We start from the raw sequence: 21,377 nt of genomic DNA, 5'->3' as shown, positions 1-21,377 counted from the left end.
AACTACCTGAGATCTCATGGTAAAATGGCATGAGTAAAATGGTTAAATGGCCCTAATGAGGAGCAGAAAGAAGACCAGTGTTTCTGGAATGTGGACAGATAGGTGTCATGATAAAAGATAAGGTAAACAAGGGCCTGAATCTTCCTAGGCCTTAGATCTCATGCTATATTTGTGCCTTATATTTTAATAGCAAGGAGAAGTAATTGAAAGGTGTTATATATTTATGAAAGATTATGAAACTGAACTGGGGAGAATGGATTGGAAGATATAGGCCCTGGATGCAGAAAGGCCAGTAAGGAGTCCGTTTTCTAAACAAGGCGAAAGGTGTTAGTATTTTGGACTAGATAGATCATGGTGTATATGTAAAGAAGTAGGTGGTCTCAAGAAGTGTGTCAGAGTTGAAATGGCAGGACGTGAAGGTTGTTTATTGTAAAGGATAAAAAGAAGAAGGTGTCAAAAGTGACCCCCTAGTTCTGGGCATGAACAACTTGCTGCTATATAATTTAGTACGGTGGAGAGGATTGGATAAGGCATAGATTTTTTTAAGGGAAAATTGTGACTTAAAAATTCTGACAGAAATTATAAGAAAACTTTGAAGTAGGCATTAAGATTTAAGTCTAGATATAGGGGTTGGAGAGAGGAATTTAAGAGTTGGGAGCATATAAGTAATATTAAAAGCCTAAGCCTATGGTATCCTTGTCTAGAGAGAGTCTAATAAACAGCAGTTTTTAGAGGTCATAAGGAGACTGTTAAAATCAGTAACGAATACTAAAAAGGATGAGTTAGAAAGTTAAGGAAAAATGGCGAGTGTGATATGGAATACCAGAGAAAAACATATTTCTGGAGAGTTAATGGCTAATTGTGTAGGATATTACAAAGGTCAAGTTAAAAGATGGTTTCCTTAGACAGTCAAATATTATCTCTGTTGTTAACACTTGTAGAATTACTCTATTGATGATTACCCTCTAGGCAAAGTTAATTACTTCCTTCTTGAGCAAACTATATGTATTTTACAGCTGTTGTTATTCTATTTGAATTATTATATTACACAGTTAACATTCCTGATAGAATCTTCTCCATCTTGCTAGAGATTTGTCTTGGTTATTTTTGAATTCCACGCATTTAAAATGGTGCCATTGTACATGCTGTGCATTTGGTAAATATTTTTAAAAAGTAAATAAATGAATAAGTAAATTGGTACTTGGGTTTCTTAATTTAGCTTTAAGGCCATTAATAGCTCCTGAGAATGTAATATAGTTTGTCCATGCAAACTAACACTAGAAAAATTTGAACAACTTTAAGGTGTATTCTCATGTCTTGAGGGGACAGTGTTTTTTTTTTTTTTAAGAGATAATGAAGATGGGAGTAAAAAAGGACCGTAAGACTTTGAATTTAAATAACTTTTTGTTTTTCCTGTAGTATGTGAACTTTTGTGATGGGAGATCTATCTGTATGATGAATTGCAGTTGCAAGTACAATCAAGAAAATGTTAATGCCCAATAGACGGATATTTATTGTTTGGAGAAATTCTCAGAATGAAAACACCAAAATGCTGTTGTTAGGCACTGAGTAATTACATTACTCAATGATATAATTTGAATAGCTCTAAATATACTTGTCAAGAGACATGTGCATTGAATTAATTTAGGCATTTGTGGTTTTCACATATTCAGATATCTCATTTGCCTTGACTATCTTTTTGATGAATAGCTAAACAAGAGAAATAAAAATCTGTCTGCTTTATTTAGTTGTGGAGAATATTTGTTTAGAATTTGTATTGAACACTATCCATATCCACCTAAGGATTTTGAGGTTTATATTCTTATTATGTTATTCTGTTTCAGTATTTACAACAATGTGGGACATAGTAAATACTCATTGTGCACATTAATATTCAGAATAATTATAATCTAATGGATAAATGTTTTGTTTGTATTTCAGAGTGTTTCTGGTACCTTAGAATTTCAACCAGGAGAAAGATACAAATACATTTCTGTTAACATCACTGATAATTCTGTCCCTGAATTGGAAAAATCTTTTAAAGTTGAGTTATTGAACTTGGAGGGAGGAGGTAAGCTGGTGACTCAAAAGTGTCATATATTTGCTTGTCCATTCACCTTGATGATAGTAGATTCTATTAAGGAAATGCAATCCTTGGAATCAGTGTAACGTTTTTTTTAAATGAGTGAATTACTAGTTTTTGGAAAGAGCACCCTGAAGATTAATAATTACTAATATACTAATAATTGTATGGTAGGCATTTTCTGATGGAGAGTCCCTTTCTTTTATTGGTAAAAAGAAAATTTCCATCTTTCCACATAAAGTTAGAATATTGGTTTTAGAAATCAATATTCAACTCATAGTTTTATTTACATAGACTTTTGCTGTGAGGTTGGTTAATTCTGAGTTAATATTTCTAACGTTTATTGTAAGGACACCATCTGTTCGTATTGTTTTTTCCCCTTTTATTACCCATTGGTCTTTTCCTAAAGTAGATGTGCTTTTAGCATGAAGTAGTATAATTGTTCTCATTCACCAAATCATAGTTGTCATTTGTAGTAGGTGCCCCTAAAATCACATCTTTCCTTTCTCCCACTTTTGGATTTTCATAGTAGCTCCTTCAGAGCTATTTCCACATGTAGTCCAGGTAAAAACTAGTCCTTTCAGTTAATTTATTATGAGGTGATTATCAATAAAACAGGTCAGCAGTACTTTGTCTTCAATTATGATATTCAAAATCTCCAATTTTCATAGATTTTTGGAGTCAGAATTCATTTTGTGGCAAAACCCATCTGCACTGGAGAGAGGCTATTTATAGTCTTTATCCCATTTGGATGAACTATTTATATAGATTTCTTTGCTGAAGTGTTAATGTATTTGATATTCAGGTACTGCTTGGGGTGTTATAGAATATATATGATGTGCATCATATTCCCTTTATAAATGTAAGAAATTGAGAATTGGTATGGAATCAGCAGGACATTTTCTTCCGTTACAAAACCTTGTATTATCATCTTGTTATTATCTTCATGTTTTAGTGAAGAAAGTTACAATACTGTATAAGCCATCCAAAGGGAGAGAGTGAGTAAAATAGAAATATTAAAATTGTCTTTTACTGTGTAATGAGACTTTGGAGTAAGTATGCAGGATTTCCCCACATTTCCTTTCCCTGTGTTCACAAAGCCCAGGGTGAAAGCAAAGGAGGCCAAGGCAGGAAAGGGACTAAATAGTGCCACAGGTTGGTTGACTGCATAGAACAGTATAAATATGCTGAATGGCCTTTTTTGGAGAGCGACATGTAAAAATGCCAGCCTTGTTTGTCCTCCAGAGACAATTACTCGCATGTCTGAATCATTATTTTCATGACAGGACTTCATTAATTAGAGGTCACTATAAAATAGGTGAAAAGTTGTTCTTTGTATCCCTTGTAGCTAGTAGTATGTATTTAATAGAGAAAATGTTAGTGATCATTATTGATTAATAAGTAACATTAAATATCTTCAGAAGTAATATTTGTCACCATAGTGATTTTATGTAGAAACTTCTCCCCATATGTTTAGAATATGCACTGTTCTGTTACATGTTAATTGGGCATGGGTACTCATTTGAAAACCAGTTTTGCATTCTCATTAGAAGCAATAGTGGCAGACAGTCTCATTTTCCCCTCAGTGAGTTGGGATCGGAGGTAAAGGGATCTAGGTACCAGCTTCTATTCTGAGTCATAGCTAGGGACTGCCTAAGAAGTGCAGTATTGTGGGGAGTTAAATTCTTTTGATAGCCACCCACATAGATATTTTATGTTATTCAGGGTACATTGGTGTTGAACTTCACCATCTCTCATGATGTGTAGGTAATATAGGGGATGCACTGGATATTCCCTAAAATTCATTTTGTCTCTTAAGTCTCTAAGGTGATTTCAGATGCGTGATGTTGTAAATTCTCATGTCTAGTGTATCCCATTCCTGTTGAGGGGAGGAACAGAAGAGCAGGGGAGATTTTAAAATAGCACGTCAGTCAGGCATATAGGTATGGATGTGGACTTTCTTCTCTTACTCCTCTTCTTTTCTACTGCTACCATTACTACCCTTCCTTTCTTCTTTGTTTGTAAACATTTGATAAATTAATGAGGGGGGTATAAGATGTATTGGAAGTGAAGGTAATACTACTTTCTCTTTATCATAGTCTTTACATATTGCTGAAGTACTTTATTCTTTACATTATTTGTTTGGTCTTTACAACAGTTCTGTACAAAGCAGTACATTTTAGAGGTGAGAAAACTGAGATACCAAGAGGTTTAATGACTTGCTGAAGGTTTTCCAGTGGGTATCTCTCACAGCCAGGTGTGAAGTAGACGGTTTTACACCACTTGCCGAGGCTTCTTTCTACCATGTCAGTGGCAAAAGGGTGCTCAAGTCTGAGGATGGAAAATAAAGTGGGAATTTGAACGTATGGCTGGAGGGAAACGTTGGGCACATTTCCCTAATTTTGAGTTTGATTCTTGTGTATGGTAAGGTGACTCTGTCATAGTCGTATAGGCCTAACTGTGGTTATACACAACCACAAATATTTTAAAAATATTTAAAATGTTAAAAACAATATACATTGCTTTAAGTAAGTGATTTAAAAAGAAAACTGGTCAAGTTGGCAGAAATGAGAAATACCAATTTACAACTTATTTACATGGAATATTTCCTAAAGCTCTGGATGAATTTTTAATAAATTGGTAGCTTGACTAATATTATACTTTTACCATTTAAAATAATTTATTTTCTATGGAAGAATGCATGTCATTGGGTGACTATTACTACATTTTCCTCTTTTCTGGATATGTTTTAAGAGCTCTCCATTTTCTCACTGTGTCAATGTGTATTGTGTGGGTGTGTGTGTCTCTGTGTCTCCTTGTGAAGTGACTGAATTCTTTAGGGTTGATGGCAGTGGTAGTGGTGACGGGGACATGGAATTCTTCCTTCCAACTATTCACAAACATGGTAAGCAGCTGTTCCAAGGCCCTGTACTAGTCTGCATTTTATTTTAACTTTGCAGAGACAACAATACTAACCAATTATTTACGCCTACTATGTGCAGGTCCTTTACATGTTTTCTCATTAACCATAACAGCAACTTTTTGAAGTATTATTTGCTCTGTGTTACAGTTACCTAGCTAGGCAAGTGATCAAGCCAGAATCAAATTCTTGCCTGCCTCCAAAGCCCAGACTTTTCTTTGTATGAACCCAATACAGTCGGTTTCCTGATTCTACTTGTAATAGAAATTTTGCTTGAATATCATTTATAAAATGATTTTTGAAAATCTTTTACATAGCTTTGAATACTTAAAAAGAGATAAATAGAACATTTATATTGTCATGTTAAATGTATCATGCTTATTTGCAAAAAGAACCAGCAGTCTTTGTATGTAGCATTTAATCAAAATATATGGGAAAAAGAAATTAAGGAGGCAATAAATGGGGAGAATTAGTTGCCAATCATTGGGAGGATATACTGAAAAGAGAATGCATTTGAAGTAGATTCATATGCCACTATGATTCAGCATTTTTTTTTTGTATTGGGAGAAAACAAATAGAATACTTATTTCTTGAGGGAGAACTCTTTCTAATCTTCAGATGTTCCTTTTCACAATTTCAGGTTTTATATTTTAGGGTCAGAACTCATGTTCCTACCCCTCTCATTCCTAACTTCCATCAATGCCTCATGGAGCCACTGTATTTCATTACTCTGTTACTTTTGGAATTCCTCATTTTTTCTTGTCTGCCTATATTAATACAACATAAAAGTTGAACATACGTCTTAGGAAATAATTCAGTACTTCTTTAGATATTGGCACCTCTTTAGTTACAAGATTAGAATATTTGGGGCCAAGAGAGGTAGATCTGTAGTATTATAATATGTTGAAAAAATAGCCCTAGAAACCAAGAATCTGTTTAGCCAGATTGATGAAAATCATAGGGAAACTCTTTCATAAAGGCAAAAGTCATTTGGCTCATGTTCTTCTGAGGTCAGCAAAGGTTGTGGGAGACTTTCCTCATATACTCCGTGTGGAAGAATGTTCTCTTTCATAGGGGAGAAAAAGAAAAACAAGTTTTCCTTATTCATCTCCAAGTGCTTATACAGCACTTGTATATCACGTTGGTGCCAAAATAGAGAAAGGTCATAAAAGCATGAATATGTGTGGCAACCATTTGTGTCTGCCTTTCTTTCTAAAACAAATTAGAACGTACTCAATGAATGGAACAACTCTTTTCAAAAAGTTGTTCCTTGGCTTTTCTTTTGGTTTGCAAATTACTTATTAACATTTTCTTGCTATTTGTTGGAACTTATTCATGCAGCCAGTCTAGGAGTGGCTTCACAAATTCTAGTGACAATTGCAGCCTCTGACCATGCTCATGGTGTATTTGAATTTAGCCCTGAGTCACTCTTTGTCACTGGAACTGAACCAGAAGATGGGTACAGCACTGTTACATTAAATGTGAGTACATTTTTTCCCTGCAGCCTTAGACATTTTGTCTACTTTTATTTTTTTCCCAAAGTGTACTTATTTATTTTGAGAGAGAGAGAGTGTGTGAGCAGGGGAGGAGTGGAGAGAGGGGGAGAGAGAGAATGCCAGGCAGGCTCCTCCTTGCCAGAGCAGAGCCCAACCCAGGGCTCGAACCCATGAACCATGAGATCATGACCTGAGCCAAAACCAAGAGTCAGATGCTCAACCGACTGAGCCACCTACGCGCCCCCACTTTGTCTTCTTTTAAAGCTGTTTTATTGTATTATGAAGGTGTTCTTTATGTTATTTTTTTTTTCCTTTTTAGGTAGAGGGGAATGAGCCTAGTGGTACATACAGTACAAATTGATCATTGAATAGGGATTTGAATAAAGATTTGTCTTTTTATGTAGTTTTGCATATAAATTTATCTTGTGATTCTGAGGAATCCTAACTCTTTAAGGAATATAGTGGAGCTATACAAGTGATATTTTATATAGATGTTGTACTAATTCGCTTAGGCTGTGGTAAAAAATGTCTCCTAAAGCTCAGTGGCTTAATATAACAAAGATTTGTTTTTCCACTCATGGTATATCTGCAACTTAACTTAGCAGTTGTCAGTCATTGAGGGATCAAGGATACAGAGGGAACAGCTCAGTGAGTCCTTCTGTCTTCATGGTGGTTGGTGGGGTGGGAGGGTTGTAGGGAGGGGTGGGAATGTGGATGTAGAGAACCTCATACTGGCTCTTATAGTTTCTTGTGATTCATAACATTTCCATTTACACTTTTGTGGTCAAAGCAAGTTACATGGCAGTGCCTAATGTTAACGGGTAGAAAGATGCAATCCTATCTCATCTCTCTCCCAAAGAGAAAGAAAATCCAAAACATTTATGAACAGCACTAATAATGAAAACTCTCTATGGGGGGTGTGTGTGTGTGTGTGTGTGTGTGTGTGTGTGTGTAGGTGTAGGTGTACTTCCTACACTGCTTTGTTCCAGTTAGGAATTAAGCAGTATTCTATTGTTAAACAACTGGCATGAGCTAGAAGCTTGCTCACCTTCCTCAAATGTTATGTAAATAATGAAGAAAGATCACTCAAAATACATCCCTTAGCACTCTTGTGGCAGATATTCAATATTAGAAAGGATAACTAATTATTCAAAAAAGAAAAAAAGAAAAGAAGGGATCAAGTTTTATAAAATTGTTGTCTTGAATGTTACTCTGATTAACATTCAGATTTAAGTATAAATAAAAATTATTATTTGGGACTTGGAGTAATTTTAAACCTCTTTACTCTTCTTAACATGTTACTGGCAAAAGCATTTCTTCTTAAATATATTTTATCAAACCTTGGGTGAAATACTTTTTTTGGTGAGTTTTCCATATTACATTGAAGATAAAAGGAAATAATTTGTTTTCCGAAATGAGTTTTTGTCTAACTTTTCAGAAAATATCATTCATTATTCCTTACAAGGAAGGGTATACCATCTTGCAGTAAAAACAAAAATATTCATGAGTGTATTTAAATATAATAAATTATAGGGGCACCTGGGTGGCTCAGTTGGTTGGGCATTTGAGTCTTGATTTCAGCTCAGGTCATGTTTTCACATTTTGTGGGTTCGAGCCCCGCATTGAACTCCGCACTGGTGGTATGGAACCTGCTTGGGATTCTCCCTCTCTCTCTGCTCCTCCCCTGCTTGTGCTCTCTCTGTGTCTCTCAAAATAAATAAATAAACTGTAAAAAAATATATACATATATAATAAATTATTAATTACATTTGCTTCATTACTAATATTGCAGAAAAGATACAGCTGTAGGTAGTTTAGTTAGAAGCTAAAAATATTCAGTCAATTTGTAGCTTCATGCAACATCACTTTTTAAGTTGACTCTCTGAGGGTCTTCAAAGATGGGTAGTACTTCTTCCCTGCCATCAAGAATCTTATAGTCTCTTTTTTTAAATGTTTATTTATTTTTTGGACAGAGAATGAGAAGGGGGAGGGGGAGAGAGAGGGAGAGACACAGAAGCCGAAGCAAGCTCCAGGCTCTGAGCTGTGAGCACAGAGCTCAACGTGGAGCTGAAACCCACAAGCTGGGAGATCATGAACTGAGCTGAAGTCGGACACTTAACCACCTGAGCCACCCAGGTGCCCCTAGAATCTTATATTATTGATAACAACTTATAAAGAATAAAATAAAAATTGAGTATACTGCTATCATTCTATATTTAAAAACCTCTAAATCAATCACTTTAATCCCTCTTTTAATACATTTTACCATTAAATATCTTCTAGATTCTGAGAAACCATGGAGCTCTGTCTCAAGTGACTTTGCTTTGGAGCATAGACTCTGATCCTGATGGCGATCTTGCCTTCACCTCTGGCAATGTCACATTTGAGATTGGGCAGAAGAGTGTCAACATCACAGTGGAAATACTTCCGGATGAAGATCCAGAACTGGATAAGGCCTTCTCTGTGTCAATCATCAGTGTGTCCAGTGGCTCTTTGGGAGTTCACACTAATGCCACATTAACAGTTTTGGCTAGTGATGATCCTTGTGGGGTCTTCATCTTTTCCGAGAAAAATAGGCCTATCAAAGTTGAAGAAGCAACCCAGAATATCACACTATCAGTGATAAGGTTAAAAGGCCTCATGGGAAAAGTCATAGTCACATATGCAACACTGGATGATATGGAAAAACCACCTTATTTTCCACCCAGTATAGCCAGAGCAACTCAAGGAAGAGACTATATGCCAGCTTCTGGATTTGCTCTTTTCAGAGCCAATCAGAGTGAGGCAACCATAACTATTTCAGTTTTGGATGATGATGAACCAGAAAGGTCGGAGTCTGTGTTTGTTGAACTCCTCAACTCTACTTTAATAGAGAAAGTACAGAATCGCCCAAGTAAGTAACCACTAGTGTGTTTTTATTATTATTATTGAGGTAAGAATCCTAAAATAATAAATTAAGAATTGGGTATAGCAGAAAATTCTCTAAAAATAGTAAGCTCTGACTCTGAAAGCATCATCATACAAAAGTTGATCTATAAGGCAAATGGAAGTGGGACACTTGAAAACAAGAAGTCATGTTCTACAGGTCTCTAATGTTCCCAGACTAAATTTTTAAAAGCTTCTATGTAATCCCGTGCGAGTGACCTTTAGTACTATTGTATTATGTATTACAGCTTCAAAATCATTCTAGAATTAATCTGGGGATTTCAGGGACAGTCCTGGTAGTAAGTAAGATCCTGAGCCTCCCTCACTTTGATCCACTCTGGAAGATTCCCTAACTCATGTAGCCTCTTTGGTGATGAGTATGTAGATCCAGCAACTGCATGAGGGGAGGGGGACAGGATTGTGTAGCAGTAAGAAATCCTGTAAATTTGTGAGTCACTGAGAGTTGAGAAGAAGGCACTAGTTGGGGATAAGAATGAGGAGTGACGCACGTTGGACAGAAGATCTGGCGCAGCAACTTCTTTTGAAAAGTAGCAGCCACTCCCCTTGGGGTTGTGGCTCAGTGGCTTTGTAGAGAGTCTGGTGGCTACTGGTAGAGAGCATGCCTGATGCTTGTGGACCTGAAAGCGGTTATTGTGTTAATATCTCTCTAAGCGGCCATGTAACTTTTAGAAACGTGTTTTTAAATAAAGAGAAAAATCTAGAATTCCTGGAATAAGGGAACAAGGAAGATTAGTGGCATTAATTTGATATTAATTTAACATCGGTTTTACGGCAATATTTATAAGAAAACAAAACCTTCTTAAGGAAGCTGGAATTACATATTCCAAAAGTAATATTCCAAGAGCTACATGTTGACTGTGTTTTGCCATATAAATTAAGTTTTCTCATAAATAAATTTCTTCACCTTACTGTAATACCTGGACGGTTATACTATATAGTGAGCAGCATTCTTGTCCACAATGTAAGTAACTGTAGTCCAGGATTATAGAAGGAAATTTACTTTATAGGACAACTGCTCACATTAAGTGTTCAGATTACAGTCAAGGTTAAAATTCTCACACAATACCCCATCCCTTTTTTTAAGATTTAAGATTTAAGATTAGTTAAAATTTGTAATACAACCCAGTGATTAATCTTATTAATTAAGAATTTAAAAAATGCCTTGTTTTCAAGGAACTCACAGTTTATTGAATAAGATAGAAATAAACCTGGAAGGGAGTATCACATACAGTGGTAGCTAGGGCTTTGGGCGTTGGTGTTAAGAGAACTAATATTCCAATTTACAGTAATGAACTATTGGGCATAATCTTTTTGTGGCCCCCAGTTTCCTTACCTATTGTACAGAAATACCATGGGACTTAAATACAGTCATATATGTGAAAATGAATACAGTGTCTGGCACCTGGTAAGCATTCAGTAGGTATGAACAATTATTGTTAATAGCATGGTATATGCAGAATATCAATGTGCTGTAGGATGGGAGAAACAATCACTATATGTTTTATGTTTGATATGTTCCTGGAACCAGGCAGCGTACTTGGGGCAACTCACAATAGGTGTAAGATATGATGTGAAATAATTAAAGAACAATTAAATGCAAATCTGTGTGATAGTGACTAAATTTTAATAGACAAAATCAGTGTAGGACCCAGCAGGGTCTCTCTTGCTGTGCTCTGCGTATACTCATTAATTTTGAGGAGAGCAGTAAGACAAGAGGTGATCAGCACGTGGGTAAGAGCATAGCGCAGAATGAACAGTTGTGGGTAATTGAAGGTTTTATACCTGGTTTGATGTGGAATTGTCTGTGGGGAATGAGAGATTTAGACAGCCCCTTACAGGATGCCTCTTGATGTGTCCGCCAAGTGCTAGCATGATATGTGACTTCCTCCCCATCTTTGTGCCTCTGATTCCTCATCTGTAAAATGTGGACAATGTTAGCTGCCCCATAGAGTGTGGGGATTAAATAACTTGATACAAGAAAAATGCTTCAAACAATGCCAGGCAAATTCTTGCCTAATCTAGTTGAATTTAATTATATTATATTGATTCATTATCAATAAATCATTATTTTTGATTTTGATTTTAACTGTGATACAATTTAGCATGGTCTCGGCCTATACCACTGAAATTAAATGGTGTTATTGTTTTTAGATTAAATTCTCAGAAAATGTTAAATTTTATTATTATCACACATGTCCAAGTACTACAATCGTTAGAGAGTTTACCAACTCAAAATTGTTTACTGCTAATAAGAGTTTGTTGATGCTTCGTTTGTGTTGAAAGGTCTCTTGTTATGTAGTTTTGTCAAGGGTGCTGGTTGAAATTGAACCTAGAAAATAAATTAGGGAGGGTTTGTGGAAGGTCATGTGTTTAAAATCAGGGGCAAGTGAGAAGAAAGCCTTGAAAGTACTGAGCACAATTGATTGAATCAGTGTTAGACAGCATTGAGGCTGACTGCTTTCTGGCCAAGGTAGTTGAGTGAGTGTTAACTGAGAGGGGGCAGAGAGGAACAGGTTTGTGAGCAAGGACAGGGACACAGAGAGGCAGTAATTTAATTAGAGAATGATGATTTGCAGCTGGTCTTTGAGGGCACGAAGCTTAATTACTTTCCTACTCAATTTTGTAACTGAAATGCTGTTTTTAAAAAAATTTTATGGCATGCTGGTAACTAATTAGAAGAGCATAATTCTGTAGGTGTCATCATTATCTGTTTTAATATTATGCAAAGTGATGATTAGTCACACTCGAATCATTTTTTGCCTTTTGACAAATTTCCAATACTTATTAAATTATTCCTGCAGGGTGACTATTCCTCTGCTAGAGATTCTATAATAAAAATCTCTCTAGAATGTAAAGCTAAAAGAGAGTAGGGACTTTCTGTTTAATTTATTTTTGTTTCCCTAGTGTCTAGATGAGTGCCAGTACATAAGAGTCAGTAAATGTTTTTTGATATACATAGTAGAGAAAATACCAAATGAAGCTCTCATTTGGCTGATCTTGCTGCTGAGGCTTCCTGGTAACTTTTGGCCAGTTTGTAGAATTTTGATACATTAGCTTTTCTTCTTTCAGTTCCAAATTCCCCACGCCTTGGGCCTAAGGTCGAAACCATTGCTCATCTAATCATCATTGCCAATGACGATGCATTTGGAACTCTTCAGCTCTCGGCACCAGTTGTTCGAGTGGCAGAAAATCACGTTGGACCCATTATCAATGTGACTAGAGCAGGAGGAGCATTTGCAGATGTTTCTGTGAAGTTTAAAGCCGTGCCAATAACTGCAGTGGCGGGTGAGAAGAGACATCCAAGGAGCAGTGAAGTGTTTTAGAGGGAAATTATATTCTTAATTAACAAAGCCACTTAGAGATGTAGTGAGAAAAATCAACTAGAAAACAATAGTTCTCTTGCATCTTTTTAAAGGCATAAATGTAGAGCTTTTATCTTGCATTTATGGCACCAGTTTTGCAGAATTCTTGAGAAATGTTAGCAAAATTATATATGAACTTTAAAGTTAAAATGACCAAAATATGCACGTACCAACGAAAAGTAAACTAAGGAAAATATTGTTAGGCTTTCTCTATGTGTACTTTTTAGTTTTTTGAAAGGGATTCATGTGTAAATGATCCTGAGGAATGCAGGATAAAATGTGCAGCCACATGATTGCAGTGCTTGGCAACAGTCTTGACTCTCAACCCATTTATCTTGCTTGTTTATTTATTTATGAAGAATGTGGAAGAGGCAATGGCTTGCATTAACTATTCTGGGTAAGCAAAATGATTTCATTGCCAAATGCAAGCATTAGGGGACTGCCTTTTTTGTTGGTGCGGTTATAGCATCTAGATGGAGATTTGCCAGAGAGCTATTCAGTTAGAATCTTTCTAGCATGCACTCAGAGGAACGGGCGTGTGAATGGACAGGATAACATGCTTGACCTTTTGAAATAAATCATTTGGATATGATATTTGCTTGAAAAGGTAATAAACAAGGCCCACTTAGTTCCTAAGTGGGGTGTGTGTGTGTGTGTGTGTGTGTGTGTGTGTATGCATGCATGTGTGTGTGCATATGTGCGCATGTGCACACGTATATCTTAGGTAGTCTGACTGAGGAATACCTGACTGTCTATACAGGGCCTTACATCTTGACAAACAGTGGGGATGAATCAGTGTTCTAGGAAATTAGCCCTTAGGCTTCATAAGAGGACTCTCTCCTTTCCCTACCCAGGCTTTGACCAGGAACAAAGCTCCTGCCATCCTGAGCAGTATGCAGTAGCAGCTTTTAATCCAGTTTTATAGGAAAGCCCATAGTTTCCAGCGGTAACATTGATAATGCAGACATGCCTGTATCTGTACCCAGTATAATTTCTTTCTAGTGAGGTCAGGATTCTAGTTCTCTTTTTCGTTTTAAAAGTATTGTACACATTTTCTTTTGCTTTTGTAGATAAGGGGTTATCTTGTGGTAATGGATGACTGTGTATCTTTGTCTGAGTCCATAGCCATATCATCTCTTTTGTCTGTATTGACATTTATGTCTAGTGACAAATAGAAGAAATTATGTATGCATTTTACTAAAAGGGAAAGGATAAACTTGAACATCTTTTGGAGGTCTTTTTCATTATTTTATGATCTCAAACCCATTTTTTCTGGGAAGAGAGGTAAAATCATTTTGTTTAGAGTATATGTAGTCATTGTCCTTAAAAAAGCTTTACAAGTATGTCCGTGAAATTTGATACATCATAATATTTCACTAGTATATGGCATGTTTATTACCATATTAGGGAATTGTCTTAGCATTTTGCTATTTATCTTTATAGGTGAAGATTATAGCATAGCTTCATCGGATGTGGTCTTGCTAGAAGGGGAAACCAGTAAAGCTGTGCCAATATACATCATTAATGACATCTACCCTGAACTGGAAGAATCTTTTCTTGTGCAACTGCTGAATGAGACAACAGGAGGAGCCAAATTAGGGGTGTTAACAGAGGCGATCATTATCATTGAGGCCTCTGATGACCCCTATGGATTATTTGGTAACCAAACTAGTTTTAACTCATTGATATAGATCATACATTTCTTTCTTTTTAGGGACTTAGGATTAACTTGATCATGTTTCTCTTTTTAACCTGCTGTTGCTGATAACATAGGATACCTGTACACCCTCACTCGCAGTGCTTAGTGGTTATTAAAAGGAATCAACGTCTTAGCATAAATATGTAAGGGACAAACTTTTAGGCTTTTAAGTCCGATATGACCTCGAGATGTGTTTTGTGGATCTTAGACAATTTTTTCAAAAATTAACTTACAGAAATTTACACAAAAGTTTGGATTTCTGGGCTTTCATGATTAGCAGGAAATCTGACAACACTGAGCCTCCTTCTGCATAGCATCAGTTGTGGGTACAAACTAACAGCTGCCTCTTTGATCCAGGCTTCTGCTGTGCAATTAGCCACAGAACTTAGTAGACCCACTTCACTCATGACTGGTATATGCCTGGCCTTGTGGGATCCTGAGTTTGTGGTTTCTGTTTCTATCATAGAGAACAATAATTTGGAAATTTTGAAAGACTGCTTAAGGGAAAAAAAGAATCAACTATAGGGTAATAATGGTTAGCTCTGTGTTGCCTCAGTTTCACTTTGTATTTGAAATGAACTCTGTTCTGCCCTTCAGGTTTTCAGATTACTAAACTTATTGTAGAGGAACCTGAGTTTAACTCAGTGAAGGTAAACCTGCCAATAATTCGAAATTCTGGGACACTCGGCAATGTTACTGTTCAGTGGGTCGCCACCATTAATGGACAGCTTGCTACTGGTGACCTGCAAGTTGTCTCAGGTAATGTGACCTTTGCCCCTGGGGAAACCATTCAAACCTTGTTGTTAGAGGTCCTGGCTGACGACGTTCCGGAGATCGAAGAGGTGAGAGGAATGGCTAGTATAGAATGACACTGTAAATCATACCTTGTCTTATAGTGACTAGAACAGATGGCTCTTATTGTGGCATTTATAGAGAATGTCAAGTTAATTATTTCTACAAGAATTTTCAAAATATGGTAGTGATTTTTACAGATAACAAAAGCAAGAATATTCTAGAAAAAGTTCTTGTACATATTGAATTTTATAAGTTTTTTGTGCAATTACATTGTATTTTCAACATTTTCATTGAATGATTAAATATACATATTTATAGATTTAACATGTATATTTATACATTTTTCCATATAAACTGTTAATTTGTTTGTATCTAGATTCCCTTTTAGCTTGAGTGCTAGCCAGTTGATGTTAATTAAATTTAGATTTTGATTTTCTACTTCTTTATTTATTCTTCAATAGTTTTGAGAATTTAGTATATGGCAGATACCACGTTAGACATATCTACCTGATATTTCATGGTAAATAAGCTAGGTGGCAAATAAAAATAGAGCCTCAGTGGAAAGTTGGTTCATTATTAATATATATTAGCTAAAGATAATTTTATATTATGAAATTCAAGTATTATTAAAGCCTAGGTCTCATTAAATTACTTTTAATGGCATTTATTCTGTAATAGAATCAGATTTTTATAGAAAGGAAGTCCATAACATTTCACTTGAGTGATAATTATGTCATTATTCAGTTCTAAAATATTGGATATTAGTTAATACAGATAAAACATTTCTCTTTCCTTCTCTCTAAATTAGGTGGCATTATGATATGATGTCTTTTGTTTTACATTTTGTTAGAGAATTTCCATTTAAGATAATGTGGAAAATAAAGCATAATAGATTACTTATAAAACATACATGCAATATTTTCCCTAAATAAAAAAAAAATGTATATAATGAACATAAAATGTATTACTGAAATGGTAACTATAAACAAGGATCTAAAAATTGATTCCCAAGATTATATTGCTGAATATTAAGGAATTTAAGTATCCTGTGTTTATTATATATAATTGTGCTTTATTATTAAAAGTTGATAATGGATTATTCTGTTACATGTTGGGTTTATAAATGTAATGGGAGTTTCTTTGAGTCCATTCATATTACATTATATTTTGTCCTTGTTTTTGTATGGATTATATGTTTGATTCCCCCTCCTCTCCCACTGCATCATTGTTATTTTAATTTCAGAACTGGGATTCTGTTAAGGAAATTTTCACTGTATTTTTAGGTTATCCAAGTGCAGCTAACTGATGCCTCTGGTGGAGGTACTATTGGGTTAGATCGAGTGGCAAATATTATTATTCCTGCCAATGATAATCCTTATGGTACAGTAGCCTTTGTTCAGTCGGTTTATCGTGTTCAAGAGCCTCTGGAGCGAAGTTCCTGTGCTAACATAACTGTCAGGCGAAGGTATATGAACTAATGGCTTCTGTCTGTGGGGGGGATGGGGCTTGTCGGTGGTAGGAAGTGACCTCTTGTGCAATTAAATAATTTAGGTTTTGTGGTTATTATAAAATATAAATTATTTTCTAGGTTATGGTAATTTGTTAATTGAATTATGCCTATTAATATGAAGAACCCAATATATTTATCATACCTATTCTTAGTGAAATGGATAATAGATTATACATCATTGGGCTTTCTAACCACAGAAAGTTACTGCTTTAATCTCTGGTTTTTTTGAATTAGAACTTAAATACAACTAGCTTCCAAATTAAAGAATATTCAGATGCTGTATGAAGTGGTTGTGTTTTCTGCATGTGTGTGTGTGAGGCAGCATACAGTTCACCGAGCTCCTTCAGAAATAGAAAAATGAGGTGTTGGGAATTTGTGGCAAGTAATTACATTTCCTTAAAATGAACTCATGCCATTATCGTTATTACTTTGTTTCTGTGAAATCTGGTAATGAAAATTCATTTTCTAATTCTGTTCAGTAATTCTGAAATGGATATGATTTGGCTATCTTTGAATAGCTTGGTTAAGAGTAACTATTGTTTAATTGCAAACCAGCAGGATTCCCTTACATGAGAAAGTAAAATGTTGAATAACAAATATAATTAAGAAACATGGTTGCATTTGTACTATTACTTTTACACTTAAAAAAAGTAAAAACTCCAGTCAGTATTTTCCTTTTCTAATTAATCCACAGATTGCTTTGAGTGCTTAACCTGTCTTTTAATTGTCACTCCATGTTTTAGCGGAGGGCACTTTGGTCGGCTGTTGTTGTTCTACAGTACTTCTGATATTGATGTAGTGGCTCTTGCGGTGGAGGAAGGTCAAGATTTACTGTCCTACTATGAATCGCCAATTCAAGGGGTGCCTGACCCACTGTGGAGAACTTGGGTGAATGTCTCTGCAATGGAGGAACCCCAGTATACCTGTGCCACTTTGTGTCTCAAAGAACATGCATGCTTGGCATTTTCATTTTTCAGTGCTTCTGAGGGCCCCCACTGTTTTTGGATGACATCATGGATCAGTCCATTGGTTAACATCTCAGACTCCTGGACCTACAGGAAAAACATGACAAGGGTAGCATCTCTGTTTAGTGGTCAGGCTGTGGCTGGGAGTGACTATGAGCCTGTGACAAGGCAATGGGCCATAATGCTGGAAGGTGATGAATTTGCAAATCTCACAGTTTCTATTCTTCCTGATGATTTCCCAGAGATGGATGAGAGTTTTCTAATTTCTCTCCTTGAAGTTCACCTCATGAACATCACAGCCAGTTTTGAAAACCAACCAACCATAGGACAGCCAAATACTTCTACAGTTGTCATAGCATTAAATGGTGATGCCTTTGGAGTGTTTGTGATCTACAGTATTAGTCCCAATACCTCAGAAGATGGCTTATATGTCGAAGTTCAGGAACAGCCCCAAACCACAGTGGAGCTGATGATCCTCAGGACGGGGGGCAGCTTAGGTCAGGTGACAGTCGAATGGCGTGTTGTTGGTGGAACTGCTACTGAAGGTTCAGATTTTGTAGGTGCTGGAGATATTCTGACTTTTGCTGAAGGTAAGTGATGGTTCTAAATGAGGTTTGGTTTCCCCTGGTAAAGTCATTCTAGTCAATTTTTATGGTAATGTTCATAAGAATTCTTACTGTGTAGATTGTGGCTAATATATGAAAGTGCAGTATGGTTTAAAAAAGAAGTTAGCTTGTTAGTAGTTGACATGGCATATGTAGAGTGACTTGTATCTCTTTTAGTTTATTCAAAAAAGATTTTCAGGGAATGTGTGTATCTTATTCCTTTATAGTTACAGCAGTACCTTTAAGGAAACAGGCAACTCTAAGGCAAGTTCTAATTTTGTAAGGGAAATTACCAAATTTCATACTATTTAGGCATGAAGATTTATCCTGATTTTTCTAGTACATATTAAAAAGCTTCTCAGTTAATACTCATTTTCCTATCTATCAATACTTCTTACCCATGAGAATTTTCAATGAAAATAATTTGTAAGTATAAACAGTATGAACTTTGATGACTTCATTCATATTAAATTAAGCCTAGTGATAGAACAACTTATAATAATGTTCTTAGGCTTGGATGGGATAACTGTTGTAAATTTTCATGAACAATATAATTATAGGTAACTTGGCCAACACATTAGAATTAGGGTTGGATTCATGGGTTTTCTTTTTCAAGTCTAGTTGAATCATGATATTTAGATTTGGAATGTTTAGATGTTAAAATAATTATCTTTGGGTGGGAGAAAGATATCTTTATTAAGATCATTGTTTAAATCCTGATTTGGGCAATTATAGATTCCATATAGTTTTTAGCATAGAGTTTGCCTGAATGAAAAAATGGACACTTAAAAAAGCCTCACAATATACAAAAAAAAGAAGGAAATAAATACTATTCACAATTCCATGTATTAGAGCAATTGATTACATCTTTTGTTGTTTAACTTTTTTGCATATACTGTTTTTAGAAACAGTAATTGGAGGTCATGATCATGATGCATATGTAGCATACTTTTTGACATATCTAATAAGCATTATGTTTTAATTTTAAAAATAAATTTTAAAAGTAAATTTTAAAAATAAATTTTAAAAGTAAATTATTAAAATTTAAAAGTAAAATTTAAAAATAGTACATCACATTTCTATAATGGTTATTTCCTAGTAAATGATTTTGGGAATAATGGAATATGATATGCTTGGTGGAGTGGGGACCGCAGGTTGGTAATTGGTAACATTTCTCCTTATTTCAAAGGAAATAATGAAAACATAATGAGGATGACTGGAGATGAAAATTTAAAGTTAGATTTTCCAGCAGCTTTAATAACTACAGAGAAAGTTATATAAAGTAATAGCATTGGGGCGCCTGGATGGCTAAGTGGATTAAGCGTCTGACTCTTGATTTTGTTGTCATGATCTCTTGGTTGTGAGATCGAGCCCCACATTCACCTCTGCACTGGATGAGGAACCTGCTTAAGATTCTCTCTCTCCCTCTCACTCTGCCCATCCTCCACTCATTCTCCCCCCACCAAAATTTAAAAAGTAATATACTTTTTAGGTTAGTATTACCTTGAATTATAATTTTAGCATCACACAAAATGGACTATATTTAATATCTAACCCAGATTCTTAGATAATCTGTAGTCTCTTGAGGCAGTCATGATACTGTGAATTGATGAAATGCAACAGGGTCATGAGAGAACATGCATTCGTATCCCCTTTCTCCTTTTTCCTGCCTTTTCTCATCTCACCCTTTCATCCTCTTTCCAGAAAGTGGTAAAGAATTAGGTGGAGGAAAATAGGCTGATCTGCAGAAGCCATGTCATGTTTAGAGGTGTTTAGTGTTGCTTCATGCACACTAGTGGGATCCTAGTGCAAATGGGAAAATAGATTGCTTGAGCCTTGTCATTGTTACACAGCCCTCTGAATTCCTCTTTTGCCTTTTTCCTTCATTTCCCCACCTCTTGGAAACTGATATTTGATGCTGTCATGTAGTCATCCAAAGACTCATCTCATTCAGGCTGGTTCTTTTCACTCAGAATTTGCCATCCCTTTTCTGTTTGCCACTCTTTGACTGCTATTTCCTAAGTGTTCCTAGTCTTTTAGGGAGGTATTGGCTCGATTACCTAAAGAAAATTATTCACAGCAATGCCAGAATGAGAATGAGACTCCACTCACCTAGAGAGAGAGGTGTTTCTGAAAGAACATGCTTTAGAAAACCTTTCCCTGGCTAGGTCATTGTTCTAGGCAAAGACCAGGAATAAAACTGTGATTCTTTGAAATAATTCTACCCTTTAAAAATTTTTTCCATAATTCAAAATGTCCTTCTCTGCAATCTGTCCATGTTAATAAAATTTTACAGGGTTTTATATGTGAAAGGATATACAGATTAACATACAACTTTTGCTTATAGTGGCACTAATACTGTTCATGATATTCACTTACATGCTTTTACTTAACTTTTTAAAAATGTTTGTTTGAGAGTGAAAGAACTTGAGCAGGGAGGGTCAGAGAGAGAGGGGGAGAGAGAGAATCCCATGCAGCCTCCGCGTTGCCATTGCAGAGCCCAAGACAGGGCTCCGTCTCATGAATGGTGAGATCATGACCTGAGCCTAAATCAGCAGTTGGACGCTTAACCGACTGAGCCACCCAGGTGCCCCTTACCTTTTTAAAATGGAAGTAATTTGGGACTTTCGTGAATTCTGTATGTTGGTGATTTTGTTACTTCGGTTTTTATTGTACTAATTTTTTTTTAATAGGTGAAACCAAAAAGACGGCCGTCTTAGCCATTTTGGATGATTCTGAGCCAGAGGATGATGAAAGCATCATAGTTAGTTTGGTGTACACTGAAGGGGGAAGTAGAATTTTGCCCAGCTCCAGCACTGTTAGAGTGAATATTTTGGCCAATGACAACGTGGCGGGAATTGTTAGCTTTCAGACAACTTCGAGATCTGTCATAGGCCATGAAGGTGGGTTCCTTTTTTTGTTCAGCACATTCATTCTCTTTTCCATGGAAGTCATTTTTTGTTTATTCTTTTAAAGTTTCCGGTGTTTCTTTTTTA

The 21,377-nt window shown here is 35.8% G+C and overlaps 1 protein-coding gene across 3 annotated transcripts in view; it reads left to right on the top strand.

The window, feature by feature from the left end:
* Positions 1–21,377, top strand: part of ADGRV1 (adhesion G protein-coupled receptor V1) — a 565,435-nt gene that overhangs the window by 98,630 nt on the left and 445,428 nt on the right. For all 3 annotated transcript variants that reach the window (XM_078448177.2, XM_078448183.2, XM_078448190.2), the window contains exons 25-34: positions 1,942–2,071; positions 4,908–4,988; positions 6,345–6,484; positions 8,783–9,392; positions 12,515–12,730; positions 14,251–14,466; positions 15,104–15,348; positions 16,585–16,766; positions 17,555–18,366; positions 21,075–21,284. In XM_078448177.2, the coding sequence (XP_078304303.2) occupies positions 1,942–2,071; positions 4,908–4,988; positions 6,345–6,484; positions 8,783–9,392; positions 12,515–12,730; positions 14,251–14,466; positions 15,104–15,348; positions 16,585–16,766; positions 17,555–18,366; positions 21,075–21,284 (2,842 nt within the window). The remainder of the gene's footprint in view (positions 1–1,941; positions 2,072–4,907; positions 4,989–6,344; positions 6,485–8,782; positions 9,393–12,514; positions 12,731–14,250; positions 14,467–15,103; positions 15,349–16,584; positions 16,767–17,554; positions 18,367–21,074; positions 21,285–21,377) is intronic.

This window comes from Panthera onca, chromosome A1, assembly GCF_046562875.1.
Source record: "Panthera onca isolate mPanOnc1 chromosome A1, mPanOnc1 haplotype 2, whole genome shotgun sequence".
NCBI lineage: Eukaryota > Metazoa > Chordata > Mammalia > Carnivora > Felidae > Panthera > Panthera onca.
The sequence above is the reverse complement of the archived record's forward strand: the minus strand, read 5'-3'. Positions and strand labels throughout refer to the sequence as shown.